We start from the raw sequence: 19,417 nt of genomic DNA on the forward strand, positions 1-19,417 counted from the left end.
TAAAATTATAAAAATTGTATTGGGAGTATATTTTTTTTAAACTTCTGCAATTATAAAATTTATATAATATGCAGTACCCTGTCTACCTTCGAATACATTGCACAAAACTACTAAAAACTCTTTTTAACATTGAGAATATCTTTTCCATGAACCCTTAAGTAGAACAAGTTTATGTTTCTAATTTTTTATTATCCAGTAAATCAAGGATTACTAACATATTTTAAGATGTATAACCACAAATGAGAACATATAACAAAAGTCTAAAAGGTGGAAGCATATACATGTAAGCTATTATTACTAATAGTAGTTTATTAGCTATTAATAAACTTGTGACTACTTTCCCCTTCCCTCCCAAATAAAAGCCTCTCATCTACCACAATTAAAACAATTAAAACCACCTCTTCCACATCTGCCGAAACAATATCGTCCTGTTCTTCATCTCTGCCCCGAACAGGCTGTGATTGGCTGATGCGCCTCTGCTGTGGATTCCGGATGATGTAGGACGACTGAGATTGACTGGAGCTGTAAGGAATCAGGTTATGAGCATACTGCTGCCACACCTCTGATATACAGCTCAGACATTTATGCTTCTCAGTGTTACTCAATGTGATTCACTTGCTAGGATGCCGTTTTAAATCTGACCTAAAATTTCTTAGAAACCGACAATAATTAATCTATAGTATATCAGATAATATGAACCCCAAAGAAATCATTTTACCAGAGATTTAACTTATAAATCTCAGAATTGTTTTTACTTTTTAGTAAGTCATTTCAAATCTGTGTTAACACACATACTTTTATGAGTCCTTCCCACTGAAGTATTTCTACGGGGAAAATTTTTCCTTTTCCACTGCTAAACCTTTCAACTTCCAAAGGCTCTGATAGCAGCATTCATCCACTAACGAAAGTGTGCTTATTACAAGTAACCTACTCTTTTTAAAAGACTTGACTGACATGACCTACTTTGCATCAGCTTATTAACCACTGACTTGCTGATGAGTATTGGGAAAAAAATAAGTTCAAAAGTATGATTTTAAAATAGAATCATAACAAAAGATGACTGGTGGCAAAAGTTTCACTTTCTTAAAAATGTGACTTGGAAACAGCCAAGTATGGACAGATGCCTCCGTTATAAAAGAGGAGAACCAGAGAATGCAGTTTAAAATGCAGGTCAGAGATCAGAAGATTGTTGTTTAATACCCCTGTGACCTAACTATTATACTTTATTTACAGATTAAGAAACACAGTCTAAAAGAGATGAAAGGACCTTAAGTGTTTACACTGATAGTGTTCTTTCCTCACCTCAGCGGCTCTGAGAAATGAGAATCAAACCAGTTACACGTGAAAAGTCAACTTAGACACTCTGCTTTCAAATAAACAGAAATCTGCTGTTTAATACTAGAAATTTAAGTAACTGGTAATTCAGAGACAGTGGATTGAAGAGGCTAAAAGAAAATCTTTAGAGATAACACATGGTAACTGGTCTTAATTCGGTGATCACTTTATAAAGTATAAATATATCAAATCACTGTGTTGTATACCCAAAACTAATATAATATATTAATATTTTTGAAAAAGGGAAAATATAAATAGATAAGGATATTTCCAAGCACTAGGATTTCAACATTCTCAATATTAAAAAATAAAAGTCAACATTATGTCAAGCCACGGTCAATGAGTATTTCTTCTTTAAAAAAACATCCTGGAACAAACATCCACAAGACCAATAGTGTTCTCAAAGTAGTTACTTTAAGAATTTATGAACTTAGTAGGTAGGTTACTGCCAATACACAGAACATACTATAACTCCCCATTTAGAAATGAGCTTCAGTTTTCTTCACACCATGATTTAATTTCTTCCCCACTTCCTGCCACAATGAAGCACCACAGTCCTGAAATCCAGTCTAACAGAAGTTGTTAAAATACTTTCAAGTTTTGGGGACTCCTATTTCCAGCAGTTTGCCAGATTGTGCAGAGAAATCCCTCTTGCTACGGAACACCTAAAAATACTAAATAAAATATTTAAACAAAAACAAAGCACAACTATCCTAGTGATAACGGTGCCACCATTTGCACCAGAGGTATCTGGCTGGTGTCTCTTAGGCTAGAGTTTCAGGAGCCATAGATTTCACAGGTAAAGGTCTGGGGTCTAAGCAAAATAGAAGTTATGTCATAGAAATCCCCTCTTTTGTCCCCCCCTCACATACATAAAGCCAAATATAAATCAAGAAAGAGCAACAGGTTTCAAGAGATTTACCTACATCAGCCATGGCTAGATGGGGACAGGAAAAAGTCTCTTCAGAGAACTTCTGATTACAAGACGGCACCTGTGAGAGTTTAGGACTGCAATTTGTGCTATGAAGTAGGGTGGGCTTCGGTGTTGGTTAATCCAATGCATCAACACTATCAGTAAGCACAAAGCAGCAATTTCTCTCTCTACTCTGCCATCTAATATACAGGGATATAGGAAAAAGGAAAATATCTATCTAGAATTACCTCCAAATATCTATAAACTTTAATAGCTGTGTGACGTTGAACAAATTATCTAACTGCTCTGAGCCTCAGTTTCCTCACTTCTGAAATTAGGATGATAGTGGGTATCTATTAGTTATTGGGAAAATTAAAAACAGATTTTAGATTAAATACTTAGATTAAATACATATATGATGCTTAAGAAAGTTCCTCAAGTTCATACTAAAATTTCAGTAACCGCTGTTATTATGAGACATGGTTCTCTTTTTCTTTTTTTTTTAAAGTTTTCATCTATTTATTAAAACAAGATGTGTCTAGGAGTTTAAAATACACTGGACACCATTATCCTTTGTGAGTAATGCAGAGAGCCATTTAAAACAAAATCAACTTCACCATATTTTGTAACACTGGTCTATTAAGAGTGAATCCCTACCCATATTCCTAGACTGTAAACAATGGTAGAACACATTAGGGATCATACATAATAGACAAAACCCTTAAATTGTCTTATTTGCTTTATACAATCAATGCATATTTAAGCAAAACTGAATTCCTTATTAAGCAAACATTTTTGCATAAGCTGCCTTCTCTTTCTCTTTATCTTTCTGTGCCTTGATCTTTTGCTTGACTTTCAGCAATTCTGCCTGGATAGCTTTATCCTCTGGTGCTATCTCCTGAGCTTTCTTAAGATCAGCCAATGCTTGATCATATTTCTTTTAGTTCTTTCCATCCTTGGGCTCTACGGTACAGTGTTTCGGTATTTGCTGGATCTATTTCAAGGGCCTCCAAACAACTGTCAACTGCTCCCAGCCAATCGGACATCTTCAGTTTGCAAGCGCCGATATTCAGCACACAGCTCAAGCGACAGGCTGCAGCTTTGCTCTACCTGTGTTCTCAGTAGCAGCCTTCGAGCCTTCCACATACCTTAAAACTTTTGTGTATTTTTTAATGGCCATCTCCCAGTTCTGGAATTTGAAAAAAGTATTTCCAATGTTTTTTAAGTCTTCCATTATTAGTAAAATTTTATCTAAATCTTTTAAATCTATGTCTGCATCCTCGGGGAAGTCTGGATGACTGTCACCAGATCCATCCTTTGGAAATATTCCCCAATCACTCCCTCCCTTCAGTTCTCCGCATTCTGCAATAACACACCATTTGGCAGGTAGAGTAGAAACAGATTAATTAATAAAGACAGAAGAGTTTTAAAGAGGTGGAGGGAAGCAACATAAAAAGCAAAGCTATTCAACTCAAGACTTTACACTCAATGGAGTGATATACACCAGCAGTCCCCAACCCCCAGGCCGAGCACCACTCCTGGTCCACGCGGCCTTTTAGGAACCGGGCCCGAACAGCAGGAGGGGGGCAGGGAGTAAGCAAAGCTTCATCTGGGGCTCCCCACTGCACGAATTACCGCCTGAACCATCCCCCCCAACCCCCACTACCGGTCCATAGAAAAACTGTCTTCCGCGAAACCGGTGCCTGGTGCCAGAAAGGTTGGGGACTGCTGATATACACCATCTACCATCCAAGATATGGGAAATCCCAAAGACTGGTCAAGTGTGTACTTTTTAAATACATTCTTGGAACACTGGTCAAAATACACCCTTATGAGGAGTGATTGTACTTTATTACAATGAAGGACTTATATCAACAGTTATAGAAAACATTAGCACTATTATCTCTTGATTATCATGAGACCTTCTGGGAAGACATCAGAGATCGGCCAAAGAACCAACCAAGAATGAAGAGGAAAGTTTAAGAGTGCACAGTATTTTAATAAAACGACTAAGAAGCAGGGCAAGCTGACAAAAAATCTTGAAAACAGTAGGAACAGGCTATGGGCATTGTTTATAGATGAGATGATCCCAAAATCTGTTCAACAGATAGAAATTTTTATGTTCTAGAACAAAACCAAGGGAAGGGTACAAAGAATTCACAAGGTGATACCACATAAGTAATTGGGGGGCTCCTCACAGGGGATCAGGATCAGAAGCATCACACGGAACACAGAGAGGTTCTGCTAGCATAATGAGATATGGTTTGGCAAGTCTGAAAACATATAGCTCGATTTATTACAGTTTTCAGCAAATCCTGGAAGTATATCAGTGACAAGGCTACCACTGGAGAACTTTTATAGACAAACCTGGACTTGAGATTCCAGGGTGTCCTAGGAGACCAGACAATAAAGGCAAAGTTGGGATACATACTGGCATATGGAGTAATAATGAGAATAATGAGAGAGAGCACTCAACAACAACACAGATGAAAACCAAAGAACAAGTCTTGGGAAATGGCCCAAATACTAAAGAAGGGCTTTATTAACACACAGTTGTTTTCCAGAAAAGAGGAATAAGGGTCTTCAGCTCCAAAAGATCCTTATTAAAACACTAGTAACACATGCACACAGTAACAAAATCAGACTTGAGAAAACCAAATAAAATAAACAAATATTTGCAAAAGATCTCTAAAACCTTGCAACTCAGAAGTGTGGCCCCTAAAGCAGAAGTATTGGCACTGTCCTACCTGAAAGTTCCTAAGAAATACAGAATCTCAGGCCCCACACAGACCTCCAGAATCAGCCTCTGCATTTTAATAAGATACCCAAGTGATTTGCATGCATATTAAAATTTGAGAAGCACTGTGATAAAAGACACCAGAACATTTTAGTTTCTAAACATTCTGACTCAGCAAACTTAGAGCCTAGTTAGGGAAACTATCAAACAAACAGAAAAATGAGATTTAAGAATAAGTAATCTTATAACTAGAAACATTTTTATTGAATTGTTTTAGCCTTATCCTATATAATATGGTTGTAGAGAATATTTTTAAATGCCACCATTCTGGTTGTTTATTTACATTATATAATAACAAGCTGCCCCCTAACCCAAGGCTTTGGACACAGAGAAAGTTAACAAGGCTCTTCATTCTTCAACTTGGCCTTATAGCAGGCTATATTTAAAGGTAAGAAAAGCCAGAAAGTAATGAAGTACAGAAGTCTAAAGTAAACTTTCTTACCAGATTACTTTACTGGCATAATAAAAATAGTGCTTTTCCAAACAAACAAAAACCCCACAACTACAGATCTATTACTTTAGATGTGTAGACACATGTAGTTTTTAAAGTGCTTTTCACATGTTCCAAACTAAGTAAAATCTTTACCATTGGTTACACAAATGATCCTGTACAGGACCTGAGTGCTTATGCAAAAGTTTTAGTAACATTTGTGACATTTCCAGAGAAAGAATTAATCAGAATCTGTTACCAGACAGAAATTTACCTGCTAGACTGATCAGATGATGGTCTTGGTGGCAGTGGTTCCACTGAAAATAATTCCTCGCTGCCTTGCATGGCATCTATGCTGGTACTTGCCAGCGTAAAAGGTGCAGTTGGACGAGCAATACCCATTCTGACAGGAACAATCAGTGACTCTGCTACATTGCACAATTCTTCTACTGCGTAAGGTAACAGTGCTTGGAATACACGCTTACATTTTCCAATTGGTTGTGGAATAAAGTTGCTAGAGCAAAAAGGGAAATACAGGAATCTTCTGAATCCTTTCATATACAAAATTTTATCACTATCACAAAAAAATGTGAGCAAAATTATATAGAAGCCAAAATAAAAAAGAATGTCTTACTTTTTCTTTTTAGATGAAGCCATTTCCACACTAAGGATGACGAAAACTCTTGCAACTGATCGCAAAAACCTCATTGTTACAGCAATAGCTTCTTCTCTACGTCCCGGTGTGTATTTGTTTTGGAGTTCTTTCACTAGTGTACCTAGTAGAGTATCTAAAAGCTTTAAAAATAGTAATCCACTCTATTAATGTTGAGACATCTCCTAAGATGTTTAGACATTCATAAAGGAAAAAGTTCTAACACTTTTTCGCTATTAACATTTCATAATAAAAACATCAAAATATATTTAACCAAAACAATTACAATGTCAGTGATTAATTTATGCCACATACCCACCACCACTACGCTTGACCTACAGTGGTTCTCAAATGTCTGATTTCTTGTTTTTTAGTCTCAAACTCCTATGAATATCAATTACTATTTAGCAGAACAAAACCTAATATATCAAATCAGAGAAAGAATATATTTCACTCAGTACAGGGTACTTACCAAAACATCAGAGTAGACTCAAATATTTATATTAATATATTCATAATCCCATCCCTCTCACTTAACCATTATTACTTTCTAGTCGCATTTCTACACATGGTGTATCATAAAGTTATTAATTACAGAGAACACCCAATTCCACATTGTTTTCCCTGTTGTTTTTTAAATGTTACTTAAAATAACCTTTATTTTTAAATCACTGCATTACATTTCAGTAAGTGGTTGACTTGAGTCAATAGTCCTCTATTATCGGATCCATAAAAGTATTTGTTTTTCAATTTTGTATTATGCTGTGACACAATCTTTTTCTTTCCCATATTGTAGATTATTTCTTTATGAAAACTTCTGAGGGCAATGTTAGTTTTATGGTTCTTGACACTGACAAGTTGTTTTCCAAAGGAGTACCAAATGCAATGCCACCTCATCAGTGTCCAAGTCTCATCAGCACTGGGTTTTATAGTTTATATTCTTTTCTAATTTCACAGCAAAAAGATATTTAAAAAAAATTCACACTGAGTTACTATTAATCTTGAACACTGCTTCATACATTTTTATACTGGTTTTTTTTTTTTTTTTTTTTTGCGGTACTAGGGCCTCTCACTGTTGTGGCCTCTCCCGTTGCGGAGCACAGGCTCCAGGCGCGCAGGCTCAGCGGCCATGGCTCACGGGCCCAGCCGCTCCGCGGCATGTGGGATCTTCCCGGACCAGGGCACGAACCCGTGTCCCCTGCATCGGCAGGCGGACTCTCAACCACTGCGCCACCAGGGAAGCCCTATACCGTTGTATTTTTAATACACTCTAGGATTTTTATTTAGAATGAAAGAAGGAGCTTTCATTGATTGATCTAAAATGAGAAATTTAAATCACCCCCAAAATTCCATTCCCCTTAATGCACTATTTAATTAGAGCTTACTGGTACTTGGGAGCTTGATTAGTAAAATTATGGGAAACTACGTAAAAAAACATCCTTTTCATGTGCTTGTAAATAATTATTCAAAGGACTTACCAAAATATCTGCTGTACACTTGACTATAAGGCAGTGAGTGAAACAGTCCAACCGAATTGTGCCACTTTGCTGATTGAGGTATACTTGCTCTTCTGGCAAAAGATGGCCTATCCTGCTGCTGGCACTGAGACTTGAGGGGAAAGAAAGAATGCACTGTAATCGCCTACACTAACATGAGAAATAAATAACTCTAAAAAAATGTTAATGAATACATACGGGTCTTTATTCTCCTGTGACCCAAACATAATCATAGATTTCAAAGCATTCCAGTCCTGTAGAACACGCTCCAAGGCAAGCTGGGCAAATCTGGGGGGTTCTAAATCATGATCAGGCATATCTGAATCTAAAAAGAAAAAGAAAAGAAATAGTGGGTAAGGCAGAAATAAACATACCGCTTTTCCTATATGTCATAACTGTCAAATTAACTCACCTTCAGGATTGGCTGTTTTTCGGTTACGATCCTCCCTGATTCGAGGAGGTCTGTACTGGCAGTGCTCTACTGTCTGCCTCGCAACTGTCTGCACTAAAAAGAGTAAGAGGTGCTCTCCCCTGCAAAACAGCACATTGTTATGCGGAGGAGGAGAGGCTACTTACCTATGCTGTGCTTTTACAACTCAATTTATGTCCTAAAAATCCCACTACTTGCCTGCTATTTGGCAGAGTGACCAAATTAGTAGCAGTGAGCAGGCGATAAAGTAGATCGAGCCGAGCAGATTTCTGTCCAGCAATCAGAGTTTTACATTTACACTTCTCCCAGCAATCACAATAGGCTGTTGGTGATGTCCGTTTGAGTCTAGAAAGAATTCATACACAAGTACAAAAACAGAAATTTTTTTTAAAATACAAAGGTCTATATTGAAATTACAGAGGCGTAACTCATTAAAACTCAACAGAACCCTTGTTAACTTTTAAATGCAAAGTGTAACTGTTCACGCAACAAATAGGATTACTTTAGTGGTGTAAAGTCTGTAAAGCAACATATGAGAAGAGGTATCTTAACTGTCTTGTCAAACACCACTGTAGCATCTAGCACAGTGAGTACACCTAGTAAGCATTCAGTAAGTAAGGTGATTCTCACTTTCAGATATTTAAAACAAGGAAGACAAACTTATTAGCCAAAATTCAAGATGGCGGAGGAGTATGACGTGGAGATCACCTTCCTCCCCACAAATACGTCAGAAATACATCTACATGTGGAACAAAGCCTACAGAACACCTACTGAACGCTGGCAGAAGACCTCAGACCTCCCAAAAGGCAAGAAACCCCCCACGTACCTGGGTAGGGCAAAAGAGAAAAGGAAAAACAGAGACAAAAGGATAGGGACGGGACCGGCACCAGTGGGAGGGAGCTGTGAAGGAGGAAAGGTTTCCACACACTAGGAATTAACGGGCAGAGACGGGGGTGGGGGGTGGCGGAGGGGGAAAGCTTCAAAGCCATGGAGGAGAGCGCATCAACAGGGGTGTGGAGGGCAAAGGGGATTCCCTCACAGAGGATTGGTGCCGACCAGCACTCACCAGCCTGAGAGGCTTGTGTGCTAAGCCGCCGGGGCGGGCGGGGGCTGGGAGCTGAGGTTCAGGCTTCAGAGGTCAGATCCCAGGGAGAGGACTGGGGTTGGCAGCGTGACCACAGCCTGAAGGGGGCTAGTGCGACACAGCTAGCCGGGAGGGAGTCCGGGAAAAAGGCTGGAACTGCCTAAGAGGCAAGAGACCATTGTTTCGTGGTGCGAGAGGAGAGGGGATTCAGAGCACCGCCTAAACAAGCTTCAGAGAAGGGCACGAACCGCGGCTATCACCGCAGACCCCAGAGAAGAGCATGGGACACTAAGGCTGCTGCTGCCGCCACCAAGGAGCCTGTGTGCGAGCACAGGTCACTCTCCACACCTCCCCTCCCGGGAACCTGTGCAACTCGCCACTGCCAGGGTCCCGTGATCCAGGGACAACTTCCCTGGGAGAACACACGGCACACCTCAGGCTGTTACAACGTCACCCTGGCCTCTGCCGCCACAGGCTTGCCCAGCATTCCGTACCCTTCCCTCCCCCCAGACTGAGTGAGCCAGAGCCCCCTAATCAGCTGCTCCTTTTACCCCGTCCTATCTGGGTGGGGAACAGATGCCCTCAGGCGACCTACAGGCAGAGGCAGAGCCAAATCCAAAGCTGAACCCCAGGAGCTGCACGAAAAAAAGTAGAGAAAGGGAAATCTCTCCCAGCAGCCTCAGGAGCAGCAGATTAAATCTCCACAGTCAACTTGATGCACCCTGCATTTCTGGAATACCTGAATAGAAAACGAATCATCCCAAATTGAGGCGGTGGACTTTGGGAGCAACGATATATATATATTTTTCCCTTTTTCTCCTTTTGTGAGTGTATATGTGTATGCACCTTTGTTTGATTTTGTCTGTATAGCTTTGCTTTTACCATTTGTCCTAGGGTTCTGTCCGTTTTTGGGTTTTTTTTGGTATAGTTTTTAGCACTTGTTATCGTTGGTGGATTTGGTTTTTGGTTTGGTTGCTCTCTTCTTTCTTTCAATTACTTTTAAATTTTTTTCTTTTTAATAATTTTTTAAATTAATAACTTTATTTTTTTCTTTTTTTTTTCTCCCTTTTCTTCTGAGCCATGGGGCTGATAGGGTCTTTGTGCTCCAGCCGGGTATCAGGCCTGTGCCTCTGAGGTGGGAGAGCCGAGTTCCACCAGAGACCTCCCAGTTCCACGTAATATCAAACAGCAAAAGCTCTCCCACAGAACGCCATCTCAACACTGAGACCCAGCTCCACCCAACGACCAGCAAGCCACAGTGCTTGACACCCTATGCCAAACAACTAGCAAGACAGGAACACAACCCCACCCATTAGCAGAGACGCTGCCTAAAATCATAATAAGGTCACAGACACCCTAAAACACACCACCAGACGTGGTCCTGCCCACCAGAAAGATAACATGCAGCCTCATCTTCCAGAACACAGGCACCAGTGTCCTTGACCAGGAAGCCTACACAACCCACGGAACCAACCTTAGCCCCTGGGGGCCGACAACAAAAACAATGGGAACTACGAAACTGCAGCCTGTGAAAAGGAGACCCCAAACACATTAAGTTAAGCAAAATGAGAAGACAGAGAAACACACAGCAGATGAAGGAGCAAGGTAAAAACCCACCAGACCAAACAAATGAAGAGGAAACAGGCAGTCTACCTGAAAAAGAATTCAAAATAATGATAGTAAAGATGATCTGAAATCTTGGAAATAGAATGGAGAAAATACAAGAAACATTTAACAAGAACCTAGAAGACCTTAAGAGCAAACAAACAATGATGAACAACACAAAATATGAAATTAAAAATTCTCTAGAAGTAATCAATAGCAGAATAACTGAGGTAGAAGAACAGATAAGTGACCTGGAAGATAAAATAGTGGAAATAACTACTGCAGAGCAGAATAAAGAAAAAAGAATGAAAAGATTTGAGGACAGTCTCAGAGACCCCTGGGACATTAAACACAACAACATTCGAATTATAGGGGTCCCAGAAGAAGAAAAGAAAAGAAAGGGACTGAGAAAGTATTTGAAGAGATTACAGTTAAAAACCTCCCTAATATGGGAAAGGAAATAGTCAATCAAGTCCAGGAAGCGCAGAGTCCCATACATGAAAAATCCAAGGAGAAACACGCCAAGACAAATATTAATCAAGCCATCAAAAATTAAATACAAGGAAACAATGTTAAAAGCAGCAAGGGAAAAGCAACAAATAACATACAAGGTAAATCCCGTAAGGTTAACAGCTGATCTTTCAGCAGAAACTCTGCAAGCCAGAAGGGAGTGGCAGGACATAGTTTAAGTGATGAAAGGGAAAAACCTACAACCAAGATTACTCTACCCAGCAAGGATCTCATTCAGATTTGATGGAGAAATTTAAAACCTTTACAGACAAGCAAAAGCTAAGAGAAGTCAGCACCACCAAACCAGCTTTACAACAAATGCTAAAGGAACTTCTCTAGGAAGGAAACACAAGAGAAGGAAAAGACCTACAATAACAAACCCAAAACAATTAAGAAAATGGTAATAGAAACAGATATATTGATAACTACCTTAAATGTAAATGGATTAAATGCTCCAATGAAAAGACATAGACTGCATGAATGGATACAAAAACAAGACCCGTATATGTCTATGAGAGACCCACTTCAGACCTAGTGACACATACAGACTGAAAGTGAGGGGATGGAAAAAGATATTCCATGCAAATGGAAATCAAAAGAAAACTGGAGTAGCAATTCTCATATCAGACAAAACTGACTTTAAAATACAAACTATTGGGCTTCCCTGGTGGCGCAGTGGTTGAGAATCTGCCTGCCAATCCAGGCGACATGGGTTCGAGCCCTGGTCTGGGAAGATCCCACATGCCACGGAGCAACTAGCCCCCTGAGCCACAACTACTGAGCCTGCACGTCTGGAGCTTGTGCTCCGCAACAAGAGAGGCCTCGACAGTGAGAGGCCCACGCACCGCGATGAAGAGTGGCCCCCGCTCGCCACAACTAGGGAAAGCCCTTGCACAGAAACGAAGACCCAACACAGCCAAAAATAAAGAAAGAAAGAGGCTTTTATTTAAAAAAATAAAAAATAAAATAAAATAAAATTGAAAAAATACAGACTATTATAAGAGACAAGGACACTACATAATGATCAAGGGCTCAATCCAAGAAGAAGATATAACAATTGTAAATATTTATGCACCCAACATAGGAGCACCTCAATACATAAGGCAAATGCTAACAGCCATAAAAGGGGAAATCGACAGTAACACAATCCTAGTAGGGGACTTTAACACCCCACTTTCACCAATGGACAGATCATCCAAAATGAAAATAAATAAGGAAACACAAGCTTTAAATGGCACATTAAACAAGATGGACTTAATTGATATTTATAGGACATTCCATCCAAAAACAACAGAATACACTTTCTTCTCAAGTGCTCATGGAACATTCTCCAGGACAGATCATATCTTGGGTCACAAATCATGCCTTGGTAAATTTATGAAAATTGAAATCATACCAAGTATCTTTTCCAACCACAACGCTATGAGACTAGGTATCAATTACAGGAAAAAAATCTGTAAAAAATAAAAACACATGGAGGCTAAACAATACACTACTAACCAAGAGATCACTGAAGAAATCAAAGAGGAAATCAAAAAATACCTAGAAAAAACTGACAATGAAAACACAATGACCCAAAACCTATGGGATGCAGCAAAAGCAGTTCTGAGAGGGACGTTTATAGCAATACAATCCTACCTCAAGAAACATCTCAAATAAACAACCTAACCTTACACCTAAAGCAATTAGAGAAAGAACAACAACAAAAAAAAAAAACCCAAATTTAGCAGAAGGAAAGAAATCATAAAGATCAGATCAGAAATAAATGAAAAAGAAATCAAGGAAACAATAGCAAAGATCAATAAAACTAAAAGCTGGTCCTTAGAGAAGATAAAATTGATAAACCGTTAGCCAGACTCATCACAAAAAAACGGGAGAAGACTCAAATCAATAGAATTAGAAAAGAAAAATGAGAAGTAAAAACTGACACTGCAGCAATACAAAGGATCATGAGAGATGACTACAAGCAACTATATGCCAATAAAATGGACAACCTTGAAGAAAAGGACATATTCTTATTCTTAGAAAAGCATAAACTTCCAAGACTGAACCAGGAAGAAATAGAAAATATAAACAGACCAATCACAAGCACTGAAATTGAGACTGTGATTTAAAATCTTCCAACAAACAAAAGTCCAGTACCAGATGGCTTCACAGGCGAATTCTACCAAACATTTAGAGAAGAGCTAACACCAATCCTTCTCAAAATCTTCCAAGATACAGCAGAGGGAGGAATACTCCCCAACTCATTCTATGAGGCCACCATCACCCTGATACCAAAACCAGACAAAGATGTCACAAAGAAAGAAAACTACAGGCCAGTATCACTGATGAACATAGATGCAAAAATCCTCAACAAAATACTAGCAAACAGAATCCACTAAAAGGATTATATACCATGATCAAGTGGGGTTTATCCCACAAATGCAAGGATTCTTCATTATATGCAAGCCAATCAATGTGACAAAACATATTAAAAATTGAAGAATAAAAACCATATGATAATCTCAACAGATGCAGAAAAAGCTTTTGACAAAATTCAACACTCATTTATGATAAAACCCACCCACTAAGTAGGCATAGAGGGAACTTACCTCAACATAATAAAGGCCATATATGACAAACCTACAGCCAACATTGCTCTCAATGGTGAAAAACTGAAACAGTATCCTCTAAGATCATGAACAAGACAAGGTTGTCCACTCTCACCACTATTATTCAACATAGTTCTGGAAGTTTTAGCCACAGCAATCAAAGAAAAAGAAATAAAGGAATCCAAATCGGAAAAGAAAAAGTAAAACTCTCACTGCAGATGACATGATACTATACATAGAGAATCCTAAAGGTGCTACCAGAAAACTACTAGAGCTAATCAATGTATCTGGTAAAGTAGCAGGATACAAAATTAATTCACAGAAATCTCTTGCATTCCTATACACTAATGATGAAAAATCTGAAAGAGAAATTAAGGAAACACTCCCATTTACCACTGCAACAGAAAGAATAAAATACCTAGGAATAAAGCTACCTAAGGAGACAAAAGACCTGTATGCAGAAAACTACTAAGACACTGATGAAAAAAATTAAAGGTAATACAAACAGATGGAGAGATATACCATGTTCTTGGATTGGAAGAATCAACACTGTGAAAATGGCTATACTACCCAAAGCAATCTGCAGATTCAATGCAATCCCTATCAAACTACCAATGGCATTTTTCACAGAACTAGAACGAAAATTTCACAATCTGTATGGAAACACAAAAGACCCCATATATAGCCAATGCAATCTTGAGAAAGAAAAATGGAGCTGGAGGAATCAGGCTCCCAGACTTCAGACTATACTACAAAGCTACAGTAATCAAGAGAGTATGGTACCGGCACAAAAACAGAAATATAGATCAATGGAACAGGATAGAAAGCCCAGAGATAAACCCATGCACATATGGTCACCTTATTTTTGATAAAGGAGACAAGAATATACAATGGAGAAAAGACAGCCTCTTCAATAGGTGGTGCTGGGAAAACTGGATAGCTAAATGTAAAAGAATGAAATTATAACACTCCCTAACACCATACACAAAAATAAACTCAAAATGGATTAAAGACCTAAATGTAAGGCCAGAAACTATCAAACTCTTAGAGGAAAACATAGGCAGAACACTCTATGACATAAATCACAGCAAGATCCTTTCTGACCCACCTCCTGGAGAAATGGAAATAAAAATAAACAAATGGGACCTAATGAAACTTCAAAGCTTTTGCACAGCAAAGGAAACCATAAACAAGACGAAAAGACAATCGTCAGAATGCGAGAAAATATTTGCAAATGAAGCAACTGATAAAGGATTAATCTCCAAAATTTACAAGCAGCTCATGCAGCTCAATATCAAAAAAACAAACAACCCAATCCAAAAACGGGCAGAAGACCTAAATAGACATTTCTCCAAAGAAGATATACAGATTGCCAACAAACACATGAAAGGTTGCTCAACATCACTAATCATCAGAGAAATGCAAATCAAAACTACAATGAGGTATCACCTCACACCAGTCAGAATGGCCATCATCATAAAATCTTCAAACAATAAATGCTGGAGAGGGTGTGGAGAAAAGGGAACCCTCTTGCACTGCTGGTGGAAATGTAAACTGATTCAGCCACTATGGAGAACAGTATGGAGTTTCCTTAAAAAACTAAAAATAGAACTACCATATGACCCAGCAATCCCACTACTGGGCATATTCCCTGAGAAAACCATAATTCAAAACGAGTCATGTACCACAATGTTCACTGCTGCTCTATTTACAATAGCCAAGACATGGAAGCAACCTAAGTGTCCATCAACAGATGAATGGATAAAGAAGATGTGGCACATATATACAATGGAATACTACTCAGCCAGAAAAAGAAACGAAGTTGAGTTATTTGTAGTGAGGTGGATGGACCTAGAGTCTGTCATACAGAGTGAAGTAAGGCAGAAAGAGAAAAACAAATACCGTATGCTAACACATATATATGGAATCTAAAGAAAAAATAAAGGTTCTGAAGAACCTAGGGGCAGGACAGGAATAAAGACCCAGATGTACAGAACGGACTTGAGGACACAGGGAGGGGGAAGAGTAAGCTGGGACGAAGTGAGAGAGTGGCACGGACACATATACACTACCAAATGTAAAGTAGATACCTAGTGGGAATCAGCTGCATAGCACAGTGAGATCAGCTCAGTGCTCTGTGACCACCTAGAGGGGTGGGATAGGGAGGGTGGGAGGGAGACTCAAGAGGGAGGAGATATGGGGATATATGTATATGTATAGGTGATTCACTTCGTTATAAAGCAGAAACTAACACACCATTGTAAAGCAATTATACTCCAATAAAGATGTTAAAAAGAAAATAAATAAAGCACAATAGATGATTTTTACAAAGCAATTCTCTATTTAAACTATTTTTACATCCACACCTGTGGCACAGCTATAGCTGATGTCCCTACTGGGACTCTGAGGCACTGCAAATGTTAGTGCTGGGATAATGTTATTGCTTCTTAGGTCTGTGAAAACTAAGAAACTAACCATAGCAACTCTATTGCTGGATGAAGGTTATTACATTTAGTTTAAGAAGTAAACAAGGCACGGGCTTCCCTGGTGGCACAGTGGTTGAGAGTCCGCCTGCCAATGCAGGGGACACGGGTTCGTGCCCCAGTCCGGGAAGATCCTACATGCCGCGGAGCGGCTAAGCCCGTGAGCCATGGCTGCTGAGCCTGCGCGTCCGGAGCCTGTGCTCCGCGACGGGAGAGGCCCGCGTACCGCAAAAAAAAAAAACCAAAAAAAAAACAAGGCACATGCCAAACCATGATTCCCTTAATGCCTTCAGAGGTTTCCTGCTAATACACCCTACTACAGGGGGGCCTGAGACTTTGGCTGGAGAACACAGACAGAAACATTCTGTATATATGTTTCTTAAAAGACTGATTCTAGTCACAATGTACGATCACATATTTCTTGCACATTAGGCTAGTTTTATGTAAAGAGTAGAACTAGCAAACAAACATTGCAAAGTACTCTTTAAATCAAAAACTACGTTTTAATACACACAGTGGCTTAACGTGGGCAACCTGACAGAACCTCATGCTTTCTGAATAATGAAACAAAGCATGACTCAGTACAGATTATTTTAATATGGGAATATGAATCTAAGTAGTTTACAATATTAAAGAAAACTAAAGTCACACTCACTTGCAATCATGACCTTTATGACAAACCCTTGCACATTCTGTACAACAACAGAGGGACTCCAGCAAGCCACAGGTACGACACTCAAAAATATCCTAAAATGAAAAGGATATACTTTTTAGAAAAATGATATGTATGTCTCATCACAATAATTATTTCTGGTATTTTCTAAAACAATTCAATCACAACAACAGCAGAGCAAAATTAATGTGCTCTGGGAAACAGTCACAGATGGGTACACAAATGGGAATCAAATATTACCAGAAGGGCAAAAATAATCTGTATCATCCAAAAAAAGGCATAACAGTTATAAAATCTAAATCAAGAGCTGTGAATCAGATTATACTACCCAGCGAAGATTTCTAATTTTTATGACAGCCTGTAACTGGTGTTAACAGTCAACTCCTTTGCCTCATTTATTTAGGAATTAAATACAAATTAATTTTCTTTGGAGAATTTTATAACTCAGGAGTAAAAGGAAATACCAGACTTGCAATTCCAAAGCTAACTCTAGTGATGGTCAAAGGGAAGAAAAGAAAACCTAGATAGCATAAATATAGGGAAATATAAAATAACTTACCTGGTTAATGTGCTCTGCTCCAGTCCATGTAAAACTGCAGGTATCATTACAACATAAGACATATAAAGGAGAGTCATCAGGGTTGGTACCTGATGGGCAAACCATGCCCATAAATACATCTTCCTCTTTTTCACTTGAGGACACTTCAGCTAAAAAGATTAAAAACATAATAGTTCATACATCAAGAAAAGACTTACAGCCATCTACTCCTTTCCTCAAATGGAAAAGCTCTAACATTTACATAGTATAAATAAGAAACTACTATATATTAATAAAATAAATTGACATACAAAGTCAACAATGCAAGGAAAGCTAGTCAATTCTGGTGCAAAGTAAAGCAAAGCATAATTATATCATAACCACATATGAGGACAATACAAATACATCAAACATCAGCCTTCTGAGTCATTAGCTCTACTTCATGCAGTTAAGATTCAAGTTCTAGCTCTACTTAACAAATTATAGACAATCACATAATTTATTCATAGCCAGTATTTTTTAAAAGATAACTACTAAATCTTTTAAAGGCTGGCTGGCAGGAACTGATATTCCTTAATGCTTTCTGTTAGGCAGTAAATCCAAGTCAGAAAGAACAGTAAGACTTCTGGCCTGTTCTTTCCATAAAATTTTATCACTAACACGAATTAACACGTGGACAGGTTCTAAGAGTAATCCATCTTTTCTTTCAAAAGATTAATCATTACACAATCCATTATGGAATTTTTTTTTAATTGAAGGAAATTTATACCAGCTGCTTTTTGATGGAAAGTTAGAAGGTACAATATGCTTGAAAAAAGTATAAGCATATGAATTTCATACACATAAGCAAAAGAATTATCTTGACAGTTTCTAATCAGTATCATTTCCATATACAGAAATTAGGTTTGAATAATTATAGAAGAGAATCTATTCAAATTAAAAAATAAGCAACCCTTTTAGAACTTGAAATAAATTACCTTTTGCAATTTTCTGGGCTGTTTCTAAAATGGTAATTGCAGCAGGATAAGCTCGGCCACTTACAGCTGACATAAATGGGGTCATACCTCTTGCATCCCTAAAATGAGAAAAATTGTATATAAAAATATTATCAATTACTGTCCTTCCTGATTATGAAAGTTAACATATGTTCATGATCAAACAAAAAAACAGTTTTGTCTTAGTAAATAATGTCTCACCATTCAAAGAAAACCATCAGTAGTATTTTCTGGCCTCATATTACCTCACTTAAAGCCACTTTGTGGAACCTCTGTCTCTCTAAACCATGGTCTACTTTCTTGGCTTTAGTGACACTAAAGAATAGACCAGCAAGGGCTCTGGAGTAAACTAACACTTTCTAGACGTGAGCATAGTAACAGGCTCTATCTCAAGCTATTGTGAGGAGGATTATATGAATTATTACTTAAAAGGTTTCAGCACAGTGCCTAGCAAAAAACAAGTATTCAGTTAAGTGTTAGCTATTATTATTACGAGTTTCCTCTTTAAAATGTATTTAAACATTCTTCACTGAATTTCTATTTCCTCCTAGACCCCTCACATTTCCCAGAAGTCAGTCCTCAGCCGTTTGTGCCTCTCTCTCTCTTCTGCCATAGCAACCACCACTTCTCTCACAATAATACGGTTCCAACACCTACACTTGTTTACTTGATAAGCCTACTTGGGATTTCCCAGTGGTATCTTACATTCAATGTGTCTAAAACTCAAATCATCTTTCTCCGCAAACCTGCTCTCTACCTGACTTATCTATGTCACCCAACAGTATCACTGTCCCAAGTAACTTCAGACAAAAATTTTGGTTCTTCACAAAGTATTCCTTCTAAAGCAATTTTTAAACTTCTGCATCTCATCTTTCTTTTCC

The 19,417-nt window shown here is 38.4% G+C and overlaps 1 protein-coding gene, 1 long non-coding RNA gene and 1 pseudogene across 6 annotated transcripts in view; 1 reads left to right on the top strand and 2 right to left on the bottom strand.

The window, feature by feature from the left end:
- The window catches only part of LOC132593780 (uncharacterized), a 70,398-nt gene extending 61,344 nt beyond the window's left edge, over positions 1–9,054 (top strand). The window contains exons 2-3 of the long non-coding RNA XR_009559608.2: positions 6,123–6,215; positions 8,690–9,054. This is a non-coding gene — a long non-coding RNA (uncharacterized lncRNA). The remainder of the gene's footprint in view (positions 1–6,122; positions 6,216–8,689) is intronic.
- The window catches only part of UBR5 (ubiquitin protein ligase E3 component n-recognin 5), a 141,842-nt gene that overhangs the window by 30,191 nt on the left and 92,234 nt on the right, over positions 1–19,417 (bottom strand). For all 5 annotated transcript variants that reach the window (XM_030863040.2, XM_030863039.2, XM_030863036.2 and 2 more), the window contains exons 26-35: positions 18,519–18,616; positions 17,563–17,711; positions 16,986–17,077; positions 8,252–8,398; positions 8,036–8,154; positions 7,822–7,948; positions 7,606–7,735; positions 6,110–6,270; positions 5,750–5,989; positions 399–522 (exon numbers count right to left, since the gene is read on the bottom strand). In XM_030863040.2, coding sequence (XP_030718900.1) covers positions 399–522; positions 5,750–5,989; positions 6,110–6,270; positions 7,606–7,735; positions 7,822–7,948; positions 8,036–8,154; positions 8,252–8,398; positions 16,986–17,077; positions 17,563–17,711; positions 18,519–18,616 — 1,387 coding nt within the window. The remainder of the gene's footprint in view (positions 1–398; positions 523–5,749; positions 5,990–6,109; positions 6,271–7,605; positions 7,736–7,821; positions 7,949–8,035; positions 8,155–8,251; positions 8,399–16,985; positions 17,078–17,562; positions 17,712–18,518; positions 18,617–19,417) is intronic.
- Positions 3,030–3,638, bottom strand: LOC132593798 (peptidyl-prolyl cis-trans isomerase D pseudogene; annotated as a pseudogene).

This window comes from Globicephala melas, chromosome 17 (assembly GCF_963455315.2).
Source record: "Globicephala melas chromosome 17, mGloMel1.2, whole genome shotgun sequence".
Classification (NCBI taxonomy): domain Eukaryota; kingdom Metazoa; phylum Chordata; class Mammalia; order Artiodactyla; family Delphinidae; genus Globicephala; species Globicephala melas.